At 35.8% G+C, this 25,381-nt stretch overlaps 8 protein-coding genes across 8 annotated transcripts; 5 read left to right on the top strand and 3 right to left on the bottom strand.

Moving 5' to 3' along the window:
* Nucleotides 1-1,222: 1,222 nt before the first annotated feature.
* EV154DRAFT_491696 (calcium/proton exchanger) lies at nt 1,223-3,177 on the top strand. The gene is made up of 8 exons (XM_051599586.1): nt 1,223-1,574; nt 1,641-2,027; nt 2,112-2,132; nt 2,192-2,328; nt 2,383-2,483; nt 2,552-2,625; nt 2,697-2,870; nt 2,945-3,177. The coding sequence occupies exons 1-8, from the start codon at nt 1,233-1,235 to the stop codon at nt 3,095-3,097; spliced, it is 1,389 nt and encodes a 462-aa protein (XP_051463051.1). The 5' UTR covers nt 1,223-1,232; the 3' UTR covers nt 3,098-3,177.
* Nucleotides 3,178-3,539: 362 nt separating this feature from the next.
* On the top strand, nt 3,540-4,765 carry EV154DRAFT_491692 (2-nitropropane dioxygenase). The gene has a single exon (XM_051599585.1). It carries the CDS (start codon nt 3,583-3,585, stop codon nt 4,747-4,749), a length of 1,167 nt encoding a protein of 388 aa, XP_051463050.1. The 5' UTR covers nt 3,540-3,582; the 3' UTR covers nt 4,750-4,765.
* A 1,268-nt stretch (nt 4,766-6,033) lies between these two features.
* Nucleotides 6,034-7,926, top strand: EV154DRAFT_491687 (uncharacterized protein). The gene is made up of 3 exons (XM_051599584.1): nt 6,034-6,260; nt 6,398-7,710; nt 7,813-7,926. Exons 1-3 carry the CDS (start codon nt 6,085-6,087, stop codon nt 7,878-7,880), a joined length of 1,557 nt encoding a protein of 518 aa, XP_051463049.1. The 5' UTR covers nt 6,034-6,084; the 3' UTR covers nt 7,881-7,926.
* Nucleotides 7,927-8,060: 134 nt separating this feature from the next.
* On the top strand, nt 8,061-10,516 carry EV154DRAFT_491686 (uncharacterized protein). The gene is made up of 2 exons (XM_051599583.1): nt 8,061-8,252; nt 8,335-10,516. The coding sequence occupies exons 1-2, from the start codon at nt 8,084-8,086 to the stop codon at nt 10,434-10,436; spliced, it is 2,271 nt and encodes a 756-aa protein (XP_051463048.1). The 5' UTR covers nt 8,061-8,083; the 3' UTR covers nt 10,437-10,516.
* Nucleotides 10,517-11,601: 1,085 nt separating this feature from the next.
* Nucleotides 11,602-12,371, bottom strand: EV154DRAFT_535603 (uncharacterized protein; the record flags this gene model as incomplete). The annotated part of the gene is made up of 5 exons (XM_051604080.1): nt 11,602-11,652; nt 11,828-11,925; nt 11,995-12,108; nt 12,188-12,280; nt 12,353-12,371. 5 exons carry the CDS (start codon nt 12,369-12,371, stop codon nt 11,602-11,604), a joined length of 375 nt encoding a protein of 124 aa, XP_051463047.1.
* Nucleotides 12,372-15,827: 3,456 nt separating this feature from the next.
* On the bottom strand, nt 15,828-17,311 carry EV154DRAFT_491679 (pectin lyase fold/virulence factor). The gene is made up of 4 exons (XM_051599582.1): nt 16,586-17,311; nt 16,412-16,504; nt 16,144-16,332; nt 15,828-16,071 (listed from the first exon to the last, which is right to left on the bottom strand). Exons 1-4 carry the CDS (start codon nt 17,275-17,277, stop codon nt 15,903-15,905), a joined length of 1,143 nt encoding a protein of 380 aa, XP_051463046.1. The 5' UTR covers nt 17,278-17,311; the 3' UTR covers nt 15,828-15,902.
* A 2,417-nt stretch (nt 17,312-19,728) lies between these two features.
* On the top strand, nt 19,729-21,826 carry EV154DRAFT_587638 (uncharacterized protein; the record flags this gene model as incomplete). The annotated part of the gene is made up of 4 exons (XM_051606812.1): nt 19,729-19,918; nt 20,021-20,553; nt 20,625-20,808; nt 20,877-21,826. The coding sequence occupies 4 exons, from the start codon at nt 19,729-19,731 to the stop codon at nt 21,761-21,763; spliced, it is 1,794 nt and encodes a 597-aa protein (XP_051463045.1). The 3' UTR covers nt 21,764-21,826.
* A 145-nt stretch (nt 21,827-21,971) lies between these two features.
* Nucleotides 21,972-23,825, bottom strand: EV154DRAFT_476278 (uncharacterized protein; the record flags this gene model as incomplete). Its single annotated transcript, XM_051598020.1, has 4 exons — nt 21,972-22,008; nt 22,761-23,208; nt 23,510-23,578; nt 23,729-23,825. The coding sequence occupies 4 exons, from the start codon at nt 23,823-23,825 to the stop codon at nt 21,972-21,974; spliced, it is 651 nt and encodes a 216-aa protein (XP_051463044.1).
* Between the last annotated feature and the right edge of the window lie 1,556 nt (nt 23,826-25,381).

Below are 25,381 nucleotides of genomic sequence, written 5' to 3'. Positions count from 1 at the left end.
TTCAATGAGTTTTTATATGATTGTTTTAAAGAAATTAAACCATCAAGGATAAAAAAGATTCGGTGTGGATTTAGCTACCCGTTGTAAAAAACGATGTCAGTGTCATGGTCAATGAACGTGCCTGAAAAAAAAGAGCATACGAAGCGCATTGTAGGTCCTGAAAGGAGAAAATGAGCGGGATTTTTTTTTCCATCTTGAAGGGTTGCCTCACCTGGTTGCATAAAGCACTGTAATCAACATCGCTGGTTACTTAGATACGGTTACTTTTTTAATAGCACAGGCCCTCTTTTTTTTTTTTCAGTCAGTTCAAGCGATATTTAGAACTCAAGGCCTTGTCTTTTTGAGTATCGCCTTTTTCGACATGGCTTGTGGCTCACTGGTGGTATTGTAAATACAAACTTGAAATATTGTAACTTTGTTAAATGAGGTACAGTTTAGTCTGTCTTGGAAAAAAAAGGATGTTTTAATCAAGTGTAAGACAAAGGTTGAGGTTCAAAAAAAAAAAAAAAAAAAAAATTGGTAAGGGCTCAAAAAGTAAAAAAAAAAAAAAAAATATCAGTAAGGTTCAAGGTAAAAATAAATTCGGTAAAAAGTATAGTAGCTTACACACTTAATCAACCCCTCTAAATCAATAAAACCACTGTGTGTAGAGGAAGGGGTGGAAGGCGAACAGAAAAACCAGCCACCTGTGTATGCATCTACAAAAAAAAAAAAAATGGCTGGTGGAAAATCTCTTGGCGTTTATATACATCCCCCCGGGGATTCATCACAAAAAAGAAACGCCACGTACCCTTTTTTTGACCCGAATGAAAATGACCCTTTGTCACACTCTAAGTTCAAAAGCAAAACCGTCATTTTTGTGCTTTTTAGAAATGACTTCACAACCCTCTTTTTTTTTTTAAAAGGGATTAGCGTTATCGTTTGATAAAAAAAAAGAGAGTAGCACTTTTTGGGGGTAAAAGAACAAACAGGCGATCTTGACAGAATATTACCCATTATGGTAAAGTAATTTTAATGACCTAATTATAAATAAATGAAGTCATGTACATCAACAAAAAAATAAAATAAGGTACGACAGTCGTACAAGAAAAAAGTCTTTTTTTTTATTTTGATCCGTTATGATAATTTTTCTTAAAAAGGGACTTTTTTTTTTTTTTAATAAAAAGTATATAAAAGGTTCATTCTTTATTTAAACTTTTTTTTTTTTCTCTCTCCTCTTCTTCATCATCATTATGGATAAACAAAAGAGCTTTGAAGATGTTACCATGGTAGAAACCTCATCTGCTGTCAACGGTCATGATACCCACCAAAAACCATTGATCCCATCACGTACACCTTCCCATAGTCTTCACAAGAGTGAAAAGCCCAAGAAACAAATATCGGCTAAAGAAGGTTGTATGGTCATTATCAAATCCTCTTGGGTTAACTTACTTCTCGTCTTTGTACCCATCGGTATCGCATCCAATTTTGTTTGGTCACCTACCGTCACTTTTATCATGAACTTTTTGGCCATTATCCCTCTTGCAAAGTTACTGGGCTTTGCTACTGAAGACATTGCCCTACGAACAGGCGAGGTAAAAAATTATACTAGTGTGTGTGTATCACTTGCATCTAACACTTTCATATTTTAAAAAAAAAAGGTGATTGGCGGTTTATTAAATGCTACATTTGGTAACGCAGTCGAGTTGATTATTTCAATTATTTCATTAACCCAGAACCTGGTGATTGTGGTTCAAGCCTCTATGTTGGGCTCGATCCTTTCGAATTTATTATTGGTGTTGGGCATGTGTTTCTGGGGAGGAGGTTATTATCACAAGGCTCAACATTTTAATAAGACAGTGGCACAGACATCCGCCTCTCTTTTGTTTATCTCCGTCGCTTCATTGCTCATCCCTGCCTCCTTTTATGGATCCATTCGATCCGCCAACTCGGAATCAGACGCTGATTTACAAAGTGGCATTCTTGCCATTTCAAGAGCAACTTCCATTATTCTTCTCGTACTCTACTTTTCTTATTTATTCTTTCAGGTAAATGGAAAATGAATGTTGTGGCTCGTTTTTTTTTTTTTAATCATTCATTTCTCTCTATTTTTTTTTTGTGTGTGACTATAGCTCAAGACCCATAACCATTTGGTACTTATAAGAAAAAAAGATCTTTCGATTGTACAACATGTCTTAACTTCTTTTTATAGTTCAGTCCAACATCAACAAGCGCAAATATTATTCCTCCTCCTCAAAATCAAGAAAGAGTCTTGGAAGAAGGACATGAGGATGAAGAAGAAGAAGAAGAAGAAGAACCTCAATTACCTGCTTGGATGGCTGTCACCTTGTAAGCTTTCATTTTCTTTTTCTAAATGGTAACTTATATTTTCTTTTTTTTTAGACTGGTTGTTGTCACTGCAGTGGTAGGTGTGTGTGCCGAGTTTTTAGTGTCTGCCATTGAAGAAGTCACTAAAATTTGGAATATCAGTGAAACATTTGTTGGTAATTATCCCCCAAAGAGAGAGAGAGAAATCCTACATTTTTTTAAGGTTTACAAACATTTTTTACAGGTCTTATTTTAATTCCTATTGTGGGTAACGCCGCTGAACATCTTACTGCTGTCACCTGTGCCATGAAAAATAAGGTTTGTCCAAAAACGCACTCCGACCGAAAAAAAAAAAACTAAAAAGAGGGGCACAATTTTTTTTTTTATAGATGGATTTGGCACTAGGTGTGGCTGTTGGTAGTAGCATGCAAATTGCACTTCTCGTCACTCCTCTCATGGTCATTATTGGTTGGGGTATGGATGTAGAAATGAGTTTATATTTCAATATTTACGAAACTGCCATTTTATTCATTGCTGTCATTATGGTCAACTATCTCATCATGGTAACGCAAAAAAAAAAAAGGATCTCCCTTCTTCTTAAATCGTCCCTTTGACATACCCTTTCTTTTTTTTTTAGGATGGCGAAAGTAATTGGTTAGAGGGATTAATGTTGATCGCTGTCTATATTGTGATAGCCATTAGTTTCTATTACTATCCTGATGAGACTGACAGTAGTACCACTGCTGCTGCTGCTGTGGCTTCCGCTAATTTCACAAGTGTACCTGTTTAAATAGTTTCTTTTTATTATTATTATTATTATTATTATTTCACTAAATGAAAAAGGGCTTACCCTTAAAATATCCCAGCCCAGATATCTTTTGTGTTGAGTTTAAAAGGATTGTTTGTAACACAAAACGCGCAATGTTTTAAGAAACTCTGCTTCAATGGTTATAGAAAGCATATTATGGCTGAATGAATACAACACATTATAAAAAAATAGTTTCCAGTAAAAGGGATAAAGATACACACGTATTTTACAAGTTTTTTTTTATTATGTACAACTTTCATGCAAAAAAAAAAAAGGTAAGGTCATGGGGTTTCCGAAACCACGGTTTTAACAGAATAGATGCAGTTTATGCAGCATTACTAATCACTGCTGCTTGTGACGGTCGATACGAGGGGAGAAAACATATAGGCTACACCCCCACTCTTTTCCCTTTCTCTCTCTCACTCTTTTTTTTTTTTTGTTAAAAAAAACAAACATTAACAACACAAATGGCAAGTATAAAGACAACCCAATGGGCCACGACATGTTTTACACGTGCCTTGAATATTCAATACCCTATTGTCCAAGCACCTTGTGCAGGTCATACAGGAGCCGACCTCATTGCGTCAGTGAGTAATGCGGGTGGTTTAGGTTCTTTAGGTGCTGGCATGATCCCACCACCTCAATTGCGAGAGACCATTCAACGCATTCGGGAGAAAACAGATAAACCTTTCTCTGTCAATCTCTTTTGTCGTACCACAGCCCCACCCACCACGCAAGAACTCGATCAGCATTATCCAGCCACGGACGATATTTTGAATGAAATTCGTGTTGACCTGGATATTCCTATCCCTACCGAATATAAATTACGTTCACCTTCGTTTGATGATCAAGTCCAAGTCTTGCTGGAAGAAAAGGTCCCTGTGGTTTCCTTTACCTTTGGGTTATTACCCGAAGAAGCATCAGAACAGTTCAGAAAAGCAGGTACTTATTTGATCGGTACAGCGACAACCGTACAGGAAGCTTTGGTCTTGGCTGGTTTAGCAGACCCAAAGGATAGCACGCGAAAAGCAGATGCCATTGTCGCGCAAGGTTTAGAGGCAGGTGGTCATCGTGGATCCTTTCTCTCAGGTAGCGGACCTTACCATGAACAAAAGCCAACTGCGCAACTTGTTCAAGCCATTCGTTCGGCCTCCAAGGACTACCCATTACCTATTCTAGCAGCTGGAGGAATCACCACGGGTGATGATCTTTATACTGCTTTACATGATTGGAAGGCGGACGGAGCTGTCTTGGGTACATTATTTATGTTGGCAACCGAATCGAGTACACCGAAAGCCCACAAGGATTACTTGCTCACGACAGCCAAGAACTCAGAATCGAAAATCACCAGAACCTTGACTGGACGTCGTGTACGTGCCTACCCTAATAAATTGATGCAACGTATTGAAGAAAGAGCTGGTCAAGAAGAGATAATTCCTCCTTATGACGTTCAATCTTCTAAAACCAAGGATATCGTGGCTTATGCCACCTCACATGGTATCCAGGATTACATGGCTTTGCTTTCAGGTGTCAATGCACCCGTGGCGGCAACTTACACGAACCACGGCACGTTGTCTGCAGCGGACATTTTAAACAAATTAGTAGCTGATGTAAATAAAAAAGTTGCAAATTAAATTAAAATGCGTGGGTTAAACCAGAAAAAAAAAAAAAAAAGCTTTTACCCAGATTTATCTTTCACTCTACCCCTTCTTAAGAGTAAAACAAAAAAAAAGGGGGGCAAAAAAGTATACACACACATGGCTTGGGTTGTCTGTTTCAGTGACATTCTGTTGTCATTCAGCATACACAAGAAGCATGCACATTAATTGATGGGGATCTTCAAGGTATTATTAGACCACACTGTACAAAAAAAAAACATCTCTCCCCTTTGCTTTATAAAAGCCTCTCAAGTGATCCTCATCACCACATTTTTCAATATTCTGCAAGATATTCATTCTATCCTAAATGTATCATGCACTCTATTTCAAATCCTACACAAAAAGGTAATTTTAAATTTATTATTTAGCCTCGTTTTTTATTTTTTTTTGTGATCCCCGCGCAAACACAAAATTTAACTCTTTTGATAGCTTATTACATCTTAATTTCTCTATGATTTATTCAAGATAGAATCCATCAATCACTCAAAGCAAAAAAAAAAAAAAAAGGTTATAAATAATTATAAAAAAAAAAGCTGAGTAGGAGATATAAAAAAACCACGATCTATTTTAATTCCCAGAAAAAAAAAACCGGCTGTAAAGATACGCTTCCACACTAGTCTCGAACACCATAGGGGCGGTTCTCTTTTGTTTAAAAGAATGGTCTTCTTGTTATTTATTCAATGAACTGAACAAATACAAGACAAGATTGGGCACCTTTTTTTTTTTTCATTTATGCAATAAAATATTTAATTTCTTTAAATGAACTAACTTTTGGGAAAAGTCCGAAATACCGCAACAAAGGGATCGTCCTTGGATGATATAACCTACAATCGAATCGTCTACCAAACAAGACCAAAAGGAAACGTTTAAACCCTATTTTTTAAAAAAAAAACCCCCACACTCAGCAGGTTTACGCCTCACCCTAAGCTTCTTTTTACTTCAGCCCTCATACACTTCTCTGTCATCAGGCAACCTCGTTCTTATACCTTTTTTTTTTTTTTTGCACTCTCAGGTTTGGTAGATCAGAAGTATAAAGAAAATACAAAAGTCATCCTCCTCCTTATATATAAACAACACATTCTATATCTGAAATATAAAATAGCAAAAGTAAAAAGAAAAACATATGCGGTCTATAAGGATCAACGCTAAAAAAAAAAGAATTACAAGCCATATATTTTCCCCTTGTACTACACATTCAACCCCCCCTAAGCTTACTTTTAATAAAAAAAAAAAAAAAGCTCTCTCCCCCTTCTTTTAATTATTCGCTATTTTTTCTTTTTATTTTATTTCCCTTTTTATTTTTCATCTAAAATGATTAGAATTCAGCGATTAATATATTACATCTTGATTTTATTGTTTTTTGCATTCATTTCATTTACTATATTGCCCAATCTAAAGGCATCACCGGTTTTACCTTTACAAGAAACTAAACCAAAAGCCGCAAGCAACGCCAACGGTGAAAAGTATTTATCATGGTTCCCTCACAGGTAAGAACTTTATTTTTTTTTTTAAAAAAAAGAAAGAAAGAAAGAGAAACATTACTTTTTTTCGTGGGGAGGGATGAGTAAAGTAAAAAAAAATTAAGAAAAAAAGGTCGAACTTAACTTTGTTATAATTATTACAGTGACTTCCCTGAACAACAAGAAGCATTTAGAAATGGACTCCGACTTGCTTTGGAAACCAAACGTACCATCATTGCACCTATGCTTCGAATCAATAAAATATATCCATGGCTACCCTTTGAGGAGCTCGCTCAACGTTACGAAGCTCAGGATAAACCTCAACTTGCAAAGGCATGCGATGCCAAGTTAAAGAATTGGCGAACCGAATTAGAGCCCTGCGACACAATGAATGATTGGTTTGAGATTCCATGGTCTAGTATCATGGATTTAGATATCATCAAGAAGGAATACGGTATTCGTATCATTGAACGTACACAGGGTCACGGTTGGGGTGTACATGAATCCGCTCTCAATACACCCATCACACCCGAAGACGTTGCCATCATTGACGTCATGTCATTTAAAGAAAACGGTACCAATTGGGAGCGTATTGACACTGAAAACCCTGAAAAAAAGGAAAATCGTTTCTCCAGTTGGATTCAATCCCATTTCCTCTCCAAGCAAAAGCTCACTGAACCACTCAAATACGTATTAACCCCAGAAAAATTACTCGAACGAAATGAAATGATCCTTCAATTTGGTGCTTTAAATTCCGCTGCTCGTTACGCTACATCCACCTCTGAAATTCAACTTGATCTTCGTAAAGCCATGATGAAGACTCGTTTTAACGTTCCCAATCAGTTGGCTCAACTCACAGAACAATCGGATGCTATTGTCTCTGCTCTTGGTGGTAAGTTTCAGTACAGTACACTCATCTTGAATCTGTCCAAATTGGTCGCATTAGACGCTCGTGCAGGTACCGTACAAAAGCTAGCTGTTGATGGTGATAAACAACAAGAAACCATACCAGAGAATCTATCGATGGAGTACTTGAGTGAGACAGCCAAAAAGGAACTCATGGAGGCTGTTGTACTTGAAATCTTTGGTGATATTCCTATTAATCAAGCTGTATCAGCCGCTATGCCTATTCAATCCGGTTCGAAATTAGCGGACCTCTTAAACCTCGGTCGCTCTTTAAAAACACCCAGTGATCGACGTCAATTATTAGAGGCCTGTGTGGATTATCATAAGAACGTCGAGAACAGATATCCTGTTTATTATTTGATGAATGATATGGGTATCTCACCCGAGACACGTCCTGATATCTTTGGTCCACTTCTTAAAATGTTCCCTTGTATCTTTTCTGCAGATGATATGAAGAAATGGCATATTCAAACAGATACTTGGGCTTCTGGTCAACCTGAATTAAATGATCCTGCTATCCAATATGAAAAGTTATTACAACCTCTGCTCGATATTTTAATTGCCGGCAAAGGTAAAAAAAAAAAAGGACATAATGAAAAAAGAATGACATCAAAAAAATTTCTTTTGGTTTTTTGCTAATCATGACTCTTTTTTTATTATTTTATCCGTTTAGGTTATTCATTTTTCGAAATTCCAACAACGCCTTTAACTAGATTCCTTAATTGGAGCCCTAAAGTATAAATCCAAAAAAAAAAAAAAAAAAAATAAAGAAAAAAAAAACCGAAACTATATCATCAAAATGATGTCATGATTATCTCACCTTAACCCCTCCAAAAAAAAAAACTCTTTTAAACAACTATAAATCATGTCTACCCTCTGATTTTCTTTTCTTCTTCTTCTTTTTTATTTTATCATACATAACAAAACCCCCCCTATAAAGAAAAATGTATAAAGTTTCATTAAATAACCGTATTCCATTAAACCGTCCTGTCATAGCTGCAAGACGTCCCCTCTCCACCAATGTACGCAAAGGAGGTGTCAGTAAAGCACTCGTTGGTGGTCTCCTCTTATCCGCTGCTGGTATGGCTTATTACCAAAGTCAACAAAAGCATGGTAAAAATCTCTCTCTCTCTCTCAAAAATTGCATGAATTTTCTTTTACTAATTTTTTTTTTTTTTTTAAATGTGTGTCTCAGATTTCTACGGAGATTCAGACCCTTATGCAAAAACCAAAAAGTCATTGTCAAACGCTACCGATCGTATTGTTCATGATGACAACGTCAAGGAGAAATCCTCAGGTGCTGTAGACGAATTAGGTTACGCTGGTCAACATATCAAGAACTCAGCCGAGTTAGCTGCGGATGCTGCTCGCAATACACTTTCTACCGCTGAAAGGGAAGCTCAATCCACTGCTTCTAAACTCAAGTCAGAAGCTCAATCCGTCACTTCCAATCTCAAGTCAGAAGCTCAAAACCTCAAATCTTCTGCACTCTCTGAAGCTGAACGATTGCGTGAAAAGGCCTATCTCAAGGAAGGGGATCGTTCTCCCGAAGACGTCGTTTCTCACGCTACTACTACTTCAACAACACGTCACGTGGATGCTACCCTCAACAAGAAGGCAGAGGATGCTAATCAAGCTGCTTTTAATGCTGCTAACAAGTTCAAGCAAGCCAAGGAAGCTGTTACCCATGAAATTGAACAAGACGTCAACAAAGTCTCAGGTTTCTTTAAATCTTCTTCTTCATCATCGGAAGACACCCGTCACAATCCCATGGTGCATGAAAAGATCTCTTCCGACAAGACAAAACCCGATTGGGAGTCCAGATTTGAAAATCAAGCCAATCAAAAACTCAAGGATACTTCCAAGCTTGTTGAAAAGGACACTGAAAAGGTAAAACAAGTTTGGGACGATGGTACTTCCAATGCCAAGGCCTCTCTTTATAATGTGGAGAGTGATGTCAAGTCCGCTGTTGAGGAAAAAGCAAACGCTGCCAAGGAAACTGCTTCCTCTGTTAAATCCTCCCTTTTCAACCTCTTTGGTGCTGCTGAAGATACCGTCAAGGATACCGTGAAGGATACCTCTCATAAGCTCTCCTCCGCTGCTGCTCATGCGAATGCTACTGCTAATACTACAGATCGTACTCCCTGGGAAGATAGATTAGCTGCTGAAAATGCCGTACCCGGTCAAACCGATCAAGACATTGTGAACGCCACGAAACCTCCTGCACCCGGTAAAAAGGGTACCTCCTTTGATTACTACCATCATGCTGAAAAGGAAGGTAACCCCATGGTTATGGAAAAACACAGCGCTGAAAAGACAAAACCTCTTTGGGAATCCAGTCTCGAAGATCATGCCAAGGAGGTCGTACGTGATACAAGCACACTCGTCGATAAGGATACCGAGAAAGTAAAGCAAGGTGTCTGGGATGCTAAATCTATCGCTAATGAAAAGGCTGCTGCTTCCGCTCATCGTCAAGAAAACAATGGATTCTGGGCCAGTCTCTTTGGTTCAAGTGAAAAGAAGGTAGCCAATCAAGTTGAAGATCATGCCGAAGAAGCTAAACACAAGTGGGAAGGTTTGAAATCGCAAGCCAAGGATGCGGCGGTGACCAAGGATGACGTCAAGGAGACTGCTTCTCAAACATGGCAAGATGCTAAAGCCAAGGCCTCTCATGAAGCCACACGTGCAAAGAACAATGTCAATTCCACCATCAATGATCTCTCCAACAAGTCAAACGCTGAAGCCAATCGTCTCGAAACGGGCTGGAACAATTTGAAGAACGATGCCAATTACGAAGCGGAACAAGCACGCAATAAAGCGGAAAATGTTGCAACCAAGGCCAAGAATGAAACAGGTCGTGTTGCCTCTGATGTTACCAATACAGCCAAGGATATCAAGGATGAAGGAGCTCGTTTAACTCGTCAAGCCTCTAACAAGATTGCTGGTAGTTTGGATGAAGCTTCTGCTCAAGCCGAGTCTTTAAAATACAAGGCTGAAGATACTGCCAAGAGTTGGTATCAAAAGGGAACAGAACAAGTCAAATCAAGCATCAATACCGTTAAAAACGTAGCTGATCAAGATATCAATTGGGTCGAGGAAAAAATTGAAGGCGCTAAAGATGAAGTGGATCGTTTATTGGGTTTCAAGGATCCTCGTCAAACAGGACTTGAAGGTCATGTTCGTCGTGGAGAAAAATTCGCTGAGGATGAAGCTGGTCAATTAAGAGCCACTCGTGATAACGTTGGTTTAAAACCTGCTGAAGTCGTGGTTGAAGAAGCTCATAGCAAGGACTTGTAAATCTTTTCTCTCATTATAAAAAAATCTCTCTCTCGTTTTGTTTGTAAATAATCATAGTAATAATAAAAAAAAAAAAAAAATCCTGTTTTTAGTAAAAAAAAAAAAAAAAAATAGATTGTCACACAAACTATGCAAATGGTACGTCAAAAAAAAACATATTTTCATCATGACGTGCGAAATCACATGTATTCTTTTTTTTTTTTGTGCGTGCGTGTGAAAATAAAAAAATAGCACATCTTTCTTAGCTTTTAGCCCTTTCAATGCATTAGCTGCAAACTAAAAAAAAAAAACCTCTTCGTACGATTTTATTGACATAGACATGCTACCGAGAAACGGGGGGGGGGGATTATACCAGCATTCGAAGATCCGCGTGTCACAATAAAAAATCGGAATAATCAAAAAAAAACATGGATTATCTATCATCCCCAAAAGTTCTTATCATGGCCCAAAAATATATTATTACGTATTCAATTCATCATTCCCAGTACCCCCCAGCTTTTTTGTTTGTTAAAAAAACAAGGTCGCTCAAGACAAGGGTGTTTTTTATGATGGGTTTCGCCTTACTTTTAGACTGCCAATAAGTGATTCAACTCGCCGTTGTGGTACAACAGCCCCAACACCTCTCGGCTCTCAGCCATATAATTTTTATAATTCACATGGTATGGCTACTCCTCCAATTGTACCAAACAAAGGCTCGAATGACAGAGGAAGAACCTGCAAAGGTTGTGGATTGCGTACTTGCCCGGGTAAAGTTATGAGAACCAAATGCACCTCTGCTGTTTGTTTAAAATGTAGAAAAAAAGAACTTTGTGAGGGAATTTGGAATATAGACAAATGTAATAATTAGAATAGATCGTCTCAAATAAAGCTTTATATCACATAAATGATTGAATGAATTTTTGAAAATTTGGCTTCGCCAAATTTCCAAAATTACCTAAAATGGAATTGACCTTTTTGTCTCTGCCCATAGTGTGGTGTTTTGGAGTAGTAAAAAGTCAGACAAAAATAAATAAAACAAAAGTAGAAATACTTTGAGACTGTTGGTATGCTTTATTTCAGTTAAAAGAGAATCAGGGATTATCAAGGTCAAAGAATAAAAAGGATATATATAAGATGTCTGAATTTAAATTATAAAATTATTGCATAATGGAAGTACAATTTTTTCTTAGATAGACCGCTGTGGAAGTTTTGGACGACAGTCAAATGATACCAATTGCTCAGGTGTTTTAAGAATATCGTTTCGTTGGTACACTTCGTACTTTCCTATATCTTGGAAACGATCCACGATAATACATTCGAGGGATTTATAATTTCTATGAGAGGTTGTGTCAGCGTCAGTGCTAGCGTGTGTGTTTATCAATAAATAACCATGGCATAAAGACGTACTTGACCAAAAGTAAGATATCATCTGGATCAGTTGATAAAGCTGCGTAATAAACAATTACAAAGCAAACCTTTTTAGTTGTAGACGATAAGTACTTCAACAAAGCTGAATCAAACAAAGTATTAAGATATAGAATCATAATCTCTCTAAATTCTCCATTCTTTTAAAACTTACATTGTGTGTTTCCAACGCAACCCCTTACGTCCGTATAGTCTTTGTCCGTTGCCATATCTCTTGCTGCAATGAGGCTTTTAGAGCGACTACTTGGTGATACATAAACGTCTTTCACTTGGGAGCGGGATTGCAAGCATGAAATCATATTTTTAATAATTTTTTTTAAAATCATCGTCTGATATATTGGTGGGACTTTTTCTTGCATAACCAATCACATCAAAACCATCCATCTTGAGACTTTTTATATATTCTTCATAACGATACTGGCAATTGCTGATGTTTTGTGCTAAAAAGGCTTTATCTATTATGTCAGTGCACAGATTCCTTCAGCCAATAAATTATATTAACACCAGATTACCTCTGTCATCGGGTTTCATCACTTAAAGAATTTTGCGCTCAACGCGTCCTTCCTTGGTTCTCTTTCTTGTCGTGTCCGCCTTTAAATAGCGCGCCTTGATTTTTTTTTTTTTTTTTTTTGCAAAGTTTGTGAAAGTTCCAAGTTTATTGTTTTTGTATAAAGTTGTATACTGACAGGTTATTTGGAATACTTGTTCGGAAGTCAGCTCGCTACGTTCATAAACTTTTTCATTACAGGGGTCTACCGACAGGAAGACGTTGTCAACAAATTCCTTCAGCTGAGATTCACAATCTACAAGAGATTATTGTTAATGAATATAACAACGAGCAAATAAAAAGCATAGGTGTCTGATACTAACGTATGACTTGATTATTGACTTCTGTTACGTCATTCTGTTCTGTAATCGTGGAGGAGGAGGAGGAGGAGCTTTCTGTCGAGCGACGGTATCTCTTGTAACGAAAGGGAAAGTAACCTGCTCGTCCAGCCGACACTAAGAATGGTTCAGTCGGGGTTTCGTTTATATAGCATAGCTCAAGATCATGGGAAATGTCTAGACCTCCGTATTTTTTTCAAACGTATTTTTTTATTATACTACTTACAGAAATTCTGGCCAGAAGATCAGCAGGCCAGTATGTTTGCACCTATTGAAAATGCATCCCTGCTATTCACAGTTCGTGAGTTCCAAAAACTCAAGAACTCTGCCTAGCAGGTCGCCCTCCTATAGCAAAGACTAGCCGCAGCTGCAATATCACAATATATCTTTTTCAATTTAGCTTCTTTTCAAAAAACAAGAGTCGCTACTAAACAAACCTTTTTACGTGATCGATTAATTTCATACGATAAAAGAAGTATGTTAAGGGAAAAGAAAAGGAGAAGAATAAAGTGTGTGAACCAGCTTTATTTATAGATAAACAAGCTTATGTCAGGACGATTTCATTTGTCTATTTTATCATCCATAATGTTTGAGCCTTTACTTAAAATAGAAACACTTGCAAAAACCTCACCAGCAAGTCAGAACTAGTGTTCGGAATGAAGATCGAAGCTCGCTCGAAGTTTCTTAAGCTCGTGTTGTGATCGAGCTTTATATATTCATGTATGCTTGATCTACACAGCATATTTTTATCCATTACGATAATTTTATAAACACTTCTTTTAATGTTGCATATTAAATATTCACAATTGACTTAACAAACTAGCACGATACTCATCAAGCTAAATACAAGTACAAAAGTATACATTTATTATACAATTATTCTAAAAAGACATTATTAATATATTGTACTAATCAGATTAGCGGAGGCCAATGACAAGCGAGGTTTAAAAGTACAAACATGATAAATTTTTGAATGTACTTTGATGACTTTTAAAATGTACGCGTCAAGTGACACTACAGACCTATTATAGAAACGTGTACCACTCTTTCTTTTATTATATGATTCTCATTGGATTACTTACTTTCAAGATATGGCATGTCAGTCATAATCTTGCCTGTCATCTAGCCCTGTCTAAGAAGGAGGTCGAATTTAATATGTATATAAAGGACCCCTAAAAATTATGTTAATAAAAGTTTAGTTAATTTTTGCAATCTGGTTAATCTTACTTGTCATTTTTCCTAAATTATCATCGATTTATCAGCTCGGCTCGGTTGCGAATACGATAGCTCGAACTCGCTCGCCCTTTTTATTACACAAAGTGCACGTCAAAGTGATGTTAATTACAGAAAGTTATGATAATAAAATTGTTATTTATTGAAATAGAAGTTGGAAAAAGAAAAAAAAAAAAAACTTTTTTTTTCACCAGCCTTAAAACCAAATTCGGATACTTAAATCATAAATATAATACGGTTGGATTTGTGAACATGAAAGTTTAAATTAATTCTGCTACGTCATGTTACTATGATTGCTGTAAAAATTTGGCTAAGTTGGGTTAAGTGTGCAACACTGTATCATTTTCTATGGTTGGTTGTACAATTAAATAAAAGTCCAAAGCATTTTAGTTGGAATTATTAGAGCATAAATAAAAAATAAAAATGGTAAAGGGAAGAAAAGATCAAAATCAAGGGGAAATTCCATCTGTAGTCTTTCAAGGACCTTAACTTTAAAGTGGCTACCTTAACTTTAAAGTGGCTACCTTAACTTTAAAGTGGCTACCTTAACTTTAAAGTGGCTACTATCGACATTTTAGCCGAGCGAGCATCGATCGAAGCTCGCTCGAACCCAAAAAAAGTGGCGCAAGCTCGAGTACAAAAACTCGGTTCGAGCTTCCTTCGAACTGGAGCAAGATCGGTGCAAGCTCGAAAAGTTCGAACACTATAATATCACCGATCGAGAAGAGAAGCTTCTCAGATCAAATCAAGAATTATAACAGAAAGAGAAGCTTAATATTAATAGTTCTCTCAATGGATTAGCTACCCAGAGAGAGAATAGAACAGCTATTAATATAAATGGTTCATTTACTTATATATTGATATAATTATACTGCTGATAAAGAGTATAAAGAAATAGTGTATGAATTAATGGATACCTAGCTTCTACAACCAAATATACAAATATCGATAAGACATTTTATATTTGGGATCGTAATTTATTCATTACAAAGATAATGAATAAATGATCAACTATTATGTTCTATTGCCAATTACACTTGACAAACAAGTATGCATCTTTTACAGTAACCGTTGCATGATCTGATAAATAAGTGTCTCGTAATACTAAAGATTTATTAGAATACTCATGCTTCCGATCCACTGATATGGGACAACGTTATCTGGAAACAATTCTAACGAGTAGTATTCATTTAACCCAAGGCGGGAAACAAAGTATAGATCTATTCCAACACCAGAAAGGTTGACTCATCGTTAAAACTCAGGAGAGCTGTGCAATATAAAAAGGATCAATTATCTCATAGCAGCAGAGTTCTTTTAGTCTATTTTTTTTACCTCTAATAAAAATATACTTTTATCTCATTACTTTTCTATGTAATATTTTGTCAAATACCACAGAAGTTTTGTAAAAAAAAAAAATTAATTTCCCGCAAACTGGTCGTTATCTAGCTCGAATGTTAAAGGACGGCAAAATTCTGCGTCGTCCTGAACGTCTTTGATCATCAGGTCTTTTTTATGCCGCTGTTTAGACATTGGTCTTAGTTTTTTTTTTTAAAAAAAAGGGCAAGATATAGGATTGTTATAACGGAAGTGAATTCGATATGAAAGTGTAGTAAATGAAAGTGAATCACCAAGATTGGTAGTCCACTTGAGAAATCTTATTGAAGGTCAAGAGATTATTTTAAAAGAGCGTGAACAAAAGTATAACTGCAAATATTAAAAGGGAATTACGGCGAATCCAAACGATATCTTTATAGTTATTAGTAATAAATGAGATTCGCATACAGCCATTTGTTATTACATGTCTACGACAAAAGCTTCCATCTTCGCGCTAAAATAGCTGTATCATCCAACGTCAACCAAAAACAACTGTTTTTTAATAATAAAATAGAAGAAATTTCTTTATTTTTCAAAAAAAAAACAATGTTAAATTGGACGCAGGCCATTCTATTGACTACAAACACCAATCTTGCTAGAGTTATCAAGATAGGTACAAATATTTTTGGGGGTTCTAGCTGCCTTGTTGACAGTAACACCAGAGATTGAAAAACCACTGCAATGAGCTCCAGAAGAACAATTGATGTTGACAATAGGTTGGTTAGCAGATGAGACAGATCTATATATTGTTGTGCAAAAAAAAAAGGGTTAACAACCTATCTATTTTAGAGATATTTTTTTTTCTTTTTACCCAGTAATACCACTAATAGTAACGCCAGTAATGGATAAAGAAGTGCTATCACTCTTTTGACAGTATGCCATTTGGTTTTGATCACAATAATGTGTAGTAACAACAATAGGGTTATCGGCATTAATGAGTTGGACATTGTTGAACTTTACATTTTGAACTGCTCCCTTTCCACCACTCCATGTCTTGATTCTATTATATATATAAAAAGAAAAGGTTAATATCCAAGGATGTTATTGGGAAATGCATTTTTTTTTATAATAAAAGCTACCTGAGACCATTTTGACAGTTGGTACAGACACTGTTAACAACAGAAATATCTTTCACGTACTCAGTAGCTCCTCCTTTACCAAGACTACCGACACTAATAAACGCAAACACATGTATTTTTATCAGCTTAAAAAAAAGAAGCAATCTATTTTATATTTATCCCATTAATTTTTACCTGAAACCATGACCACCAGTACAATGAACATTAGAAATCGTCATGTTCGTCACACCACCATTGATAGCAGTACAATCATCACCCACAAACAAGTTCGAGTCCTTAAAAATAATGTTCTTTGAAGATGACACATCCAAGGCATCCGTATTCTTGGCCAAATTACTGTTGGTCGAAACCGTCTTCAAGTACACATTATGAAGCACCACATTATCACAATTCGTCATACCCAAATGTGCTCTAGGGGAATTGAGAATATTAAAGTTACCGAAATCAGAATTCGTAGCACCGATACGAAGTACGGTTGGTGCTGTTGTGTCTTTGATATCCCACCACGTCTGTCCGTTACCCACAATTGTACCCCCACCAGAGCAATTAATATGATCCCCCTTGATTGAAATATAGGCATTTCCTCCCTTGAAACTCTTGTTGAACACGGGTAACACAATCTGTCCTTGGAAATTGACAGTGACATGACTTAACCCTTGAACATCCACAGGTGTCTTGATGTAGTACGTTGTTCCCTTGGGGAAATTCACCGTACCGCCATTCTTACAGTTATTAAAAGCTTGCGCAATCGTAATGGCATCGTCAGAACTACTTTTCGCGACGTTGCAAGTGGGACCAGCAGTCACCGTAGAGGATAAAACCAATGAGGCAATAATGGATAAACCAAAGGAGAGGAAATGTACCATATGTGACAGGTAATAAAAGAAATAAAAGATGATGATCAAGCTTTACTTGTCTCCCCTTACCTACACCCTTTTTATATTAAAAATTGCAATCATCGGGATATGTAAATTCGGGAGATCCCATCTGCAGTACTTAAAATTGGTGTTACGTATGTATCATTTTTATAAACGAAATACGGGATTTCATCACCACTTGCTGCAATTCATTTCACTTTGTACGCCCTTTAAAAAAAATTGCACTTATTAGGACAAATTATATGCTTTTATAGTTAATTAAAGTGGAATAGACTTTTTCAATGAACGAAGAAGTGAATAATAAGAATCGGCTATTGTATATAAAAAAAAAATCGCACTTATTCTAGTAAGTGATTTAACGTATTTTTGCGTATTATTTTATTACAATAATAAAAACTGTATTTATGTATCTTCATACAACAATTTCTTGAAATTAAATTATAAAAATGAATTTAAATAACTCTGCATAATCGTGACCAAAATCGCTTGAAACCTCTTTTTATTTCATTTAACTTTTCCCCCGATTTCATCGTGTAGCCGAACTTTTTTTTTTTAAAAAAAAAAAAATGCAACCAAAAGCTCGTGTATTTTGTTAGACTTACATGTCATGCAATATAAACTAATTTCAAATCTCATCCAAAGGGAATGACCTGAAAATCCTTTTGAGCACTGAGAAAAACCATTGATTCTATTCACATAAATAATGATCCCTATGGGTGTGTGTATGTGGGAAGGTATCCTAGCAAAGAAATACTCGATGTATTTTGGATAGTTCAATAAATGTTTTAATGTATTCGGTCTGGACCCTTCCGTTTGATGATGTAAATTTTCAATCAATTAAATTTTAATATCCTGGTTATACAATTGGTTCCACTTCAGTACACCTCGTTTTTTTTTACATCTAGTATTTAGGCTTCCGTTGAAACTGCTCAACTTCAAAATTGTACATCACCTAAAAAGAAAAAAAAAATAAAAAAAAAAACTCTTAAACATAGGATCAACGATGGAATGGTGCATAAACCTTGACTGATAGCCTTGTTAAGGGTACGTTATCATGCTATATATTAGACATTATTGAGTGTTGGATAATGGTCTATCTATAATTTATACCTAGCTTTCGTTTAAAAAGTGTTGAAGAAAAAGAAAGAAGAAAATTCAACTATATCAATGGAAGCCTATTTTGGTGGCTACAAAAACCAAGTGCCTTCTGAAACATAAATAAAAAAAACTTTAAATAAGAAATTTTCGGATGATCACAATTGTTGTTGTTTGTAGTTTGTAACTACAACTTTATTTTTTATTTGACCATCAAGTATTGGCTGAACTTTGAACTTTATTTTTTTGATTCAAAAAACCTTCCAAATATGGATTTTTCTTAGTTGGTGTGTACGAGAAAAACTACCAGATTTAATTCCAAATGAAGTAAAAACGTGACTAAACAAACATGCAAGCATACTATAATGACTTCGCTATAATTTTATGCTGTTCGCAGCTAATGACTTTAGTAAAATCAAATCCGGAAATGATTTTCTAACCTTATCCTTTTTTGAATTAATCGGGTAGTTTCCAAGGTGAAACATGCCTTGGAAACTATTCAAAATCACAAACACTGCATGTATACTGCATGTTTGTTTAATCACGTTTTTACTTCATTTGGAATTAAATCTGGTAGTTTTTCTCGTAGTTATTCTCGGGGTTTCCAAATTGTGTTTTTTCGCTTCCCTGGTAAAGACCTTTAGCGGAAAGAGCCATGACTGGCAGCATTCTGTTTGCATTCTTCGTTGTTTTTTTTTTTTTTCTTTTTTTGGCTGCCGCCAAAAAAAAATCTTTCCTCCCTATCCCCCAGGTATGTCACACAAGCCATTCTCTCATGCTACACTAACAAAGTATGTATCCAAAGTGCGAAGTATGATACCATTTTCTCTCCTCATTACTCTCTTTCGTGGAAATTTAGACTATAGAATGTAAGTAGTCAAAGTTGAATTATTAAGAAAACTATTATTACGGCATATAGTTAAAATGAACGAAAGCTGGTAAAGATGTATAAGTGGTCTTACGGAACCCAAAAAATTGTGACACTTTTCAAGTGGGAATTGGGAAGATAGTATTTTACCAAGGGAGTTTATGCCTTAAAAAACTTAGTAACATATTGAATAGATTCATCATTTTTATTCACAAATAACGGATTATAAAGTTAAATAGAACGACCAAGTTAAGAGCCGTGGTGTGTGTCTTCAAATTATATACAAAGCTTTAGTAATTTTCTTTAATTCTCGGAGCATGCTTTATGAAGAATTTTAATTCAAGTAGTTTCCTAAATACTTAATAGAAATAGGAGTCCAACATTTACGCTGACACTATGCTACTATGCCGAAATAAACAAATATAAAATGCACTGAAAAAAAGTTTGTAGTTGCTCAAACATTTAAGACTAATTTTATGAAAGTTTACATTATTGTAATTTTGTTGAGTAGTATTTCTGGATTGTATGCATTTGGTATATCGTCTTTTATAAATGACAGTTATGATTACGTATTCGGCAGTCATAAAAGCACAACTAGCCATCGACTGAAGAGTCGTGCTGATGGTGCAACAACCTGCGATAATTCTCTTGCCTCTACAATGGCAAGTATTAGCCATCTCTTATTTTTAAACATAGCATAGGTTCTAAATAAGTATCTCTTTTAGTTTACTAGATTTTCTGGGATCTTCTTTGGTGATTTTACTACAGGTTATGGCCAAGATATCCTGGGTCCTCTTGCTGTTCGAGGAACTTTATCGGGTAGTCATTACACAATTAATGCGAACGGTGCTGTAAATTGCAGTGATATTGAGCACAGTTTTGACGGCTATGGTCTTGTCGTGGGAGGTTCTTATGATGGCACTGATGACCGTGTCAATGGCGCTATATTCCTTCCATACGGAACTGATACTTCGAAAATCCATGAGTTAATTTCTGATTGTCCAATAGTTACAGATAGAGGTCCTGGTCTATTTGATTTTGAAAAAGCCTACATTAATTCCGTCTATGCCTCCCAAACTTTTTCAGCCTTAGAACCTAATCTTAAGCTAGATGAAAACGATAATCTTGTTAGTTTAGGTCCTAAAATAGGATATTTTAATGTCATGACTCTAAATACCTGCAACAACTTCAACTGTAATCTGTATCCTGGGAGGTTGTCTTATTCAAGTCATATGATCAATGGTGTAGGTAACTGGAACGGTCCTAGAGGATTGTCTTTCCCAGATAATTTGGTCATTAATGTAAATATACCTTCTATGATGAATATGGCGTTGTAGTATATTGACAACTAATCTAAATATTTTTTTATTAGATACCCATCTCCGTCGGCACAACTTTTACTATAGCTGGAAATCATCCAAGTTTGGGAATTCATGTTTGCAGCACAATTTACAATTTTTACCCTTCAGATGCGAATGGCGTTTACACACCTGGAAGAATATACATCAGTCGTAATACTGGAGGCCAATTAGGAGGTTTCACCCTGGCGCCTGACGGTAATTTTTCTTTTAAGTTTTACAATCAAAAAGCTTACCACAATTTGTCCTAATGCATATTCGCTCAGCTAACATCGAAGAGGCTGGTACCGGAAATTTTGCTGGATTAGTTGTAGCTAATGACTATGAATGGAAGCAAGGAACTTGTGGTGTAGAACTTCATGATTATGCTGCCTTAGGTGGGAAGTGCTCTGGATTCACAGGGTGTTTTCCCATATTTAATGATAGTGAACCTCTTTTCCCAGAATTAGTAGAAAAACCCTTTGAAACGTCGCTTTTGACTTTTAGTACAATCTTCAGCGAGCCGACTACAAGTATTCTGACAACGTATAGCACTTTAACCGAAGATACGAACCCAAGCAACACAGTTACGTATAGCACCATAACTGAAGACCTTAGTAGTACCATTACAGAAACTCCCAGTGATACTGTATTGTACAGCACAACCACGGATGATACTAGCGATACAACGATACATCATTGTATGATGGCCGAAAGCTTAAGCGACACAATCACATACGGTGTAATCACCGAAGATCCTAGTAATACAATCATTAATAGCACGATAACTGATATTCCTACCACTACTCTCACGTATGATACTATCATAGTTATAACAAGCTCGTCCGTTCTAGTAACTATAACTCTCGAACCCGAGGTTACCCTAAGCAGTGTATCATCCACAACAGTCAGTAGCTCTAATAGTTCTGTGCAATCTTCAAGCGTTTATGTGCCCACCAGTTCTACTAAATCAACTTCCAAAATCACTACCCAGTATGAAACGGAGTATACCGACTACGATGATTATACAACATACAATTGGCACAATAAACATAAAAAAGGCAAATATGTCAAAAGCAGTAAGCATAAGGGCCATAAGCTCGATGCTGATGAAGACTACGATGATGAAGAAGACTACGATGATGAAGAAGACTGCGATGATGAAGAGGAATAGATTTATGATTATTATTATTAGTTTTTTGCACTCCAACCATTACATTTAACCCCTATTATTATTACATGACATAAAAATAAGTGGTACAAAGTTAACCCATTGCAGCTCGCAAACCTATAAAATGATAATTAGGACTGAATTCATTTTCAATAGTTGATGATTACTAAACTGTTTCGCTACTAAAATATATGTAAACCCTAATTTTTTTTTATCGCAATTGGAAGAAATTGAAAGGCATCAAAGATCTGTTAAAGATGACGATTTAAAAAATATCGTACATATTCTTCCTTTCTTCTCATAGAGGATACATCAATAATTGTGAGAGGAAAGATAAAGCTGTACCTTACATCCCAGCAATCACACCATATGATATACCCAAAGTTATATCAAACTTGGTAAAAAAATACAAAACTTTCTGCACCAAACACTCTTACCTGGTGTTGAGGATATCATAGATATAATAATAAAGTTAATTGTCGCATCACATTAAGGATGGATAATAAATATAAAAGTTAATCATGAATCACGCATTACCCCGCTTGTTCTCATCTTACCGTTGGAGTCTGTACACAGGGCACATCCCTGTGGCGAGTATATATTTATTCTGAAAAAGCAATACAATCGAATGGGCCTGGACTATAGAATATTAATAGATCCTGAGCACAAATATTACTCTTGTCATTTGATGTTATAACTGTTGATCCCTCTGACTAATATTTATATACTCAGTATGGAAGGGCTAAATTTAAAGACATGTTGATTATTTACTATCACCAGATTATTACATCATGATCCAATAAGGCGCTTAATATTCTCCCTAGAACTATCCCAGTTCTTTATATAAATATCCATAGTTTTTTCTCATAGACCATCAATAGATTTGAATACATTTTTAATACGTTTTTAATTGTATTTTTTCGTCAATAATAAAGTGGTATCCAAGTTCTAACAGTATCACTTTTGGTTTATTTTCTATTTTGTTCTCCATCCAAAACACCTGGTAACCAGCAGCGTCATCCACCGATGGTTCTTTAATTCGATGACATTTTCCTCTTGTCTATTCAATGCATCGAAGAGATCATGAATTGTGTCTTTCAATTCTACTATTTCCTCCAACAGCAAATCTTTTTCTCTTTCCATTGTGTCTGTTTGTTGCTCGAAGTTACCTTGTAAACTCGCAAGTCGCACATCTCGCTCTCTGATAGAAACAATCAGGTCGTCGCGCTGCTTAGTGAGGTCATCTTGGCAATACTTTTCGGTATTTTCAAGTACCTCAACTAATTCTTGTTTCAACTGCTTTTGTTCGTTGAATTCGGCTCGAGCTTTAGCCATGTGCTCTTCAAAGGCTTCGATATCTTTATCGTGTAATTCTGCCAGTATCTCGAGCTCTTTTTTGAGAATTTCAATCGCTTCTTCTCTCTCCTGAATCTCTTCGTCTCTCTCATCTAAACTGGAGGCCACTCAAATAAAATTTTAAAATTTGATCTGAAATCAGGCGGGATTACCCACTAAACTTAAGCATATCAAAGCTTCTTCCAGCTTGATCGCCTTTTCATTCATGCTGATTTTGCAGATCGTTAATTTCTTCATTGAGTTCATAGATTATTTCCTTTGATTCTTTTAACTCTGCAGAGAGTGATTGAACGCCTGCTCTTAATTTAATATTCTACAAAAAATATCAGTAACCCGGAGCACAGCTTTTTTTTTTTCTTCTTCTTCTGTTTACTTCTTGGTTTAATTTCTCACAGTTTTCTGGAGATATTTGGTTAAGTCGTTCCATCAAGAAATTTAACTGCAGTTTCAAGTCAAAGTTCTCTTTTTTTAAATTATCAATGATCTATTTATTTTTTTGGTTCAATAAAAGATTATACGTGCTTTTAAATAGATAAAAATAATAACTTACCTTCTCCTGAATTCTGAGAGACTTAATGGCAACGACCTTTCATTTTCTTGAGCCACCTTGACTTGATTCGCCATTGGTGTTTGAGACAGTTGGTGAGTTGGTCCCACTCAGCAAGGAGACATCGGACGTGGATAACTGGTCGTCAATTGTGTTGTTCATACTTGCTGTGTATAATGATAAAGATGGGGTAAATCATCCATGTATATACTTTATTGTGTACATAAGCAAGTTCAAGTTCGAATTGTGGGTACTTTTTTTTTTGTTTATGGCCACCGAAAATACAGTTACACACATGTGAATTTGGGGGGGGGGAAATGTTGAAATTTTTATTCAAAAATATTGCTCTATTTTCAATTGTTGTAAAGAGGGGTTTTTGGAAATGGAATAAAATGATAGAAAGAAAAAACAGCGTCAAAACTACAATCTATTTTATTCAAAAGAAAAGAAAAAAACTAAGGGAGCATCCGCCATGCTTACTAGGATTGTTTACCTTATTTTTTGTTTACGAATCTTATGATTATTATGTAATGTGATTATTATGTAATGCGATTATTTATGGGAAAGTTTATTCTGTTAATTGGAAGTGGATTTTAGAATCACTTTCGGGTTCTAGCTGCAATCACTACATCAATGATCAAATTTAATAAGGAATCAATGTCAAAATTTAAGTAGTAATAGATAAATATAAGAGGCATACGAAAATAAAATAAAAAATGTTTAATATTTGGTGGGGTTTTCTAGAGCATCAATTACGGCCTGACATTGATTCGTCGTTCTTTCCAGACTAAACGATGGGCAAGCGAAATGTCCATTTGCTCCCATTCTTCCTCTATCACAGCCCTAAAATCTTTTAAGTTTTTTTTTTTTTTTTTTTTTTTTTTTTTTTTTTTTTTTTTTTTACTTTGGATCTTTTTTCAGCAATCTGACGTTCTAAGACCCACCCAGAGATGCTCAATTGGGTTTAAGTCTAGACTTTGGGCAGGCCAGTACTCAAATTCCGCAGTCTGATGGGTCTGTTTCCACCACCGTGCGTAGGCCCTAGTATGGCATGGAGCCCCGTCTTCTTGTATGATAAAGTCTTTATCCTCCTTTTTTATGGAAACTCCTTGAACCAGGTATAAAAATCACGATCCAAAGTATTCGTATAATCCTCTTGATTTACCGTGTCATCAATTACGGTTGAAGGGCTGAATTCCCCTTTGTAAAAGTACCCCCAGATCATTACACCACCTCCACTTCACTTTATTGTTGGAATAAAATTTCTTTTTTATAATTTTTGTTCTCAGTAAGCTTCTTTTAAAATGTCACTCCACTGATGAAAACTCTATTGTTTTTTTTTACTCCTTGGTAATGAACGGTTCTTACCAGTAATAGATCAAACTTCCAATCTATCTCTCAGAAAGAAAAATGCCTTCAAATTTATTTGAGAGTGTATATTGGGTATTGCCTTTTTTTTTTTTTTTTTTTCTTATCAAATGATGAATTCGGGGGTATTTATATGAGATAATTATGGCATCTTGTAATCTGTATAACATATGTTGACCCTATTATTTTTTTTTGACAAGTCAAATTGGTATTCAAATTTGGCATTTGCATGAAATGTTAAGTATTGGTGTACCGCAAGGACTGCTCTTTTGTATACACGACCAAATAAAAATATTATCATGCAGACAGCGGATCTTACAGCTATCTTTTATATATTTTGAATAAGGACT

Source organism: Mucor mucedo (genome assembly GCF_025094135.1).
Source record: "Mucor mucedo strain NRRL 3635 chromosome Unknown EV154scaffold_4, whole genome shotgun sequence".
In the NCBI taxonomy this organism is placed as follows: domain Eukaryota; kingdom Fungi; phylum Mucoromycota; class Mucoromycetes; order Mucorales; family Mucoraceae; genus Mucor; species Mucor mucedo.
The sequence above is the reverse complement of the archived record's forward strand: the minus strand, read 5'-3'. Positions and strand labels throughout refer to the sequence as shown.

Bases quoted from the DNA above. Each gene is read 5' to 3' on its own strand.
- EV154DRAFT_491696 (XM_051599586.1), top strand. From the start codon at position 1,233: ATGGATAAACAAAAGAGCTTTGAAGATGTTACCATGGTAGAAACCTCA. The intron at 2,329-2,382 runs GTAAGCTTTCAT...CTTTTTTTTTAG, and splicing joins GCTTGGATGGCTGTCACCTT to ACTGGTTGTTGTCACTGCAG. The intron at 2,626-2,696 runs GTTTGTCCAAAA...TTTTTTTTATAG, and splicing joins CCTGTGCCATGAAAAATAAG to ATGGATTTGGCACTAGGTGT.
- EV154DRAFT_491692 (XM_051599585.1), top strand. From the start codon at position 3,583: ATGGCAAGTATAAAGACAACCCAATGGGCCACGACATGTTTTACACGT.
- EV154DRAFT_491687 (XM_051599584.1), top strand. From the start codon at position 6,085: ATGATTAGAATTCAGCGATTAATATATTACATCTTGATTTTATTGTTT. The intron at 6,261-6,397 runs GTAAGAACTTTA...TAATTATTACAG, and splicing joins TTATCATGGTTCCCTCACAG to TGACTTCCCTGAACAACAAG. The intron at 7,711-7,812 runs GTAAAAAAAAAA...TTATCCGTTTAG, and splicing joins TATTTTAATTGCCGGCAAAG to GTTATTCATTTTTCGAAATT.
- EV154DRAFT_491679 (XM_051599582.1), bottom strand. From the start codon at position 17,277: ATGGTACATTTCCTCTCCTTTGGTTTATCCATTATTGCCTCATTGGTT. The intron at 16,505-16,585 runs GTAAAAATTAAT...TGCGTTTATTAG, and splicing joins ACTGGTGGTCATGGTTTCAG to TGTCGGTAGTCTTGGTAAAG. The intron at 16,072-16,143 runs GTAAAAAGAAAA...AACAATATATAG, and splicing joins ACTATTAGTGGTATTACTGG to ATCTGTCTCATCTGCTAACC.
- EV154DRAFT_491686 (XM_051599583.1), top strand. From the start codon at position 8,084: ATGTATAAAGTTTCATTAAATAACCGTATTCCATTAAACCGTCCTGTC. The intron at 8,253-8,334 runs GTAAAAATCTCT...TGTGTGTCTCAG, and splicing joins CCAAAGTCAACAAAAGCATG to ATTTCTACGGAGATTCAGAC.